General features: G+C 38.8%; 1 protein-coding gene across 1 annotated transcript; it reads right to left on the reverse strand.

Moving 5' to 3' along the window:
* Nucleotides 1-500: 500 nt before the first annotated feature.
* On the reverse strand, nucleotides 501-1,193 carry LOC142605779 (secreted RxLR effector protein 161-like). Its single transcript, XM_075777218.1, has one exon. The coding sequence runs from the start codon at nucleotides 1,191-1,193 to the stop codon at nucleotides 501-503; it is 693 nt and encodes a 230-aa protein (XP_075633333.1).
* Nucleotides 1,194-1,493: the final 300 nt, after the last annotated feature.

Consider the following 1,493-nt stretch of genomic DNA (forward strand, 5'->3'; position numbering starts at 1 on the left):
TTAGTTACAAAACTCTATGGTGCAAAGACACAGCAACTTCTTCACAAAGAGATGAACTAAGGCAAATTTTATCTCTGGTCACAAATTGCTTGAACAGACTTTGCTCAATACTTGTGCAACTTGTGTCTACTTTGACAGCCCTTAAAATAATCCTTTTATATGTCTAGGGTTATGAGAATAGAAGGCTCAAAGACATATTCACGGATTGGAATCAAAACAAATCTAAAAAACTGTTTCTCTTAAACCTCGACAGCTAGAGGTGTCGAGATGCTGTCGAGCAGCTATTGAGCCTCGGGGCTAAAACAGCTTCTTAAAGCTCGATAGATGTAGCTACTGAGCCAGCTGTCAAGCTTTAATGACAAGCACTTCTTCAACTTGTTTCTTGGATAGACTTGCATGACTTTAACACTTGATCTTGAAACTTTGTTTCTTGACGTATTAAAACATCCTAGATTTATCCAAATACAAGTAAAGTGCGTTTTGTCAAAGGATTAGCCAAGTCAAAGGATTACCCAATTACGTTTGCTGTCCAGAGGCTTGGTGAATAGCTCAGCCTTTTGATCATCGGTGTGGATAAACTCAATAGTAAGAGTAACATCTTCAACAAGCTCCCTAATGAAGTGGTGTCGAATCTCTATGTGTTTGTTTCGAGAATGTTGAACCGGATTCTTAGAGATGTTGATGGCACTGGTATTATCACAATAGATGGTGAGATGTTCTAGACAAATACCATAATCATGGAGGAGTTTTTGCATCCATAAGAGTTGGGTGCAACAGCTATCGGCAGCAATGTACTCAGCTTCAACAGTGGATAAAGAGATGGAGTTCTGCTTTTTGCTCATCCAGGAGAGAAGATTATTACCCACATAAAAACAGCCTTCCAATGTACTCTTTCTATCATCAGCATTCCCTGCCCACTCGGCGTCAGAGTACCCAGCTAAGACATCATTAGTGTCCTTGCTATACCACACACCAAAATCAGCGGTGGTTTTGACATACTTTATTATTCTTTTTAAAGCAGTCATATAAGACTCTTTTGGATTAGCCTGATATCGAGCACACACTCCAACACTATAACTAATGTCAGGTCTACTAGTAGTGAGGTAAAGAAGACTACCTATCATGCTTCTATATAGAGATGAATCAACACTTTTACCTAACAAATCAACAGTAAGTTTATCATTTGGGCTCATAGGGGTTCTAACAAAACTAGCAGATTCTAAACCAAACTTTTTCACAAGATTCTTAGCATATTTAGATTGAGATAGAAATATACCTGAATCGTGTTGACGAATCTACAATCCAAGGAAGTGAGTTAGTTCTCCAATCATGCTCATCTCGAACTCGGCTTGTATGATTTTTGAGAAGCCATGAGCAAATTCATCCTTAGTCGATCCAAAGATGATGTCATCAACGTAGACTTGAGCAACAATCAGCTCACCATCTTCCTTCTTAATGAAGAGAGTCTGATCAGCATTTCCTCTTATGAACCC

The sequence above is a fragment of the Castanea sativa genome, chromosome 8, assembly GCF_040712315.1.
Source record: "Castanea sativa cultivar Marrone di Chiusa Pesio chromosome 8, ASM4071231v1".
Classification (NCBI taxonomy): domain Eukaryota; kingdom Viridiplantae; phylum Streptophyta; class Magnoliopsida; order Fagales; family Fagaceae; genus Castanea; species Castanea sativa.

What these genes read in the sequence shown, in the direction of transcription:
- LOC142605779 (XM_075777218.1), bottom strand. Translation starts at nt 1,193, where the DNA reads ATGAGCCCAAATGATAAACTTACTGTTGATTTGTTAGGTAAAAGTGTT.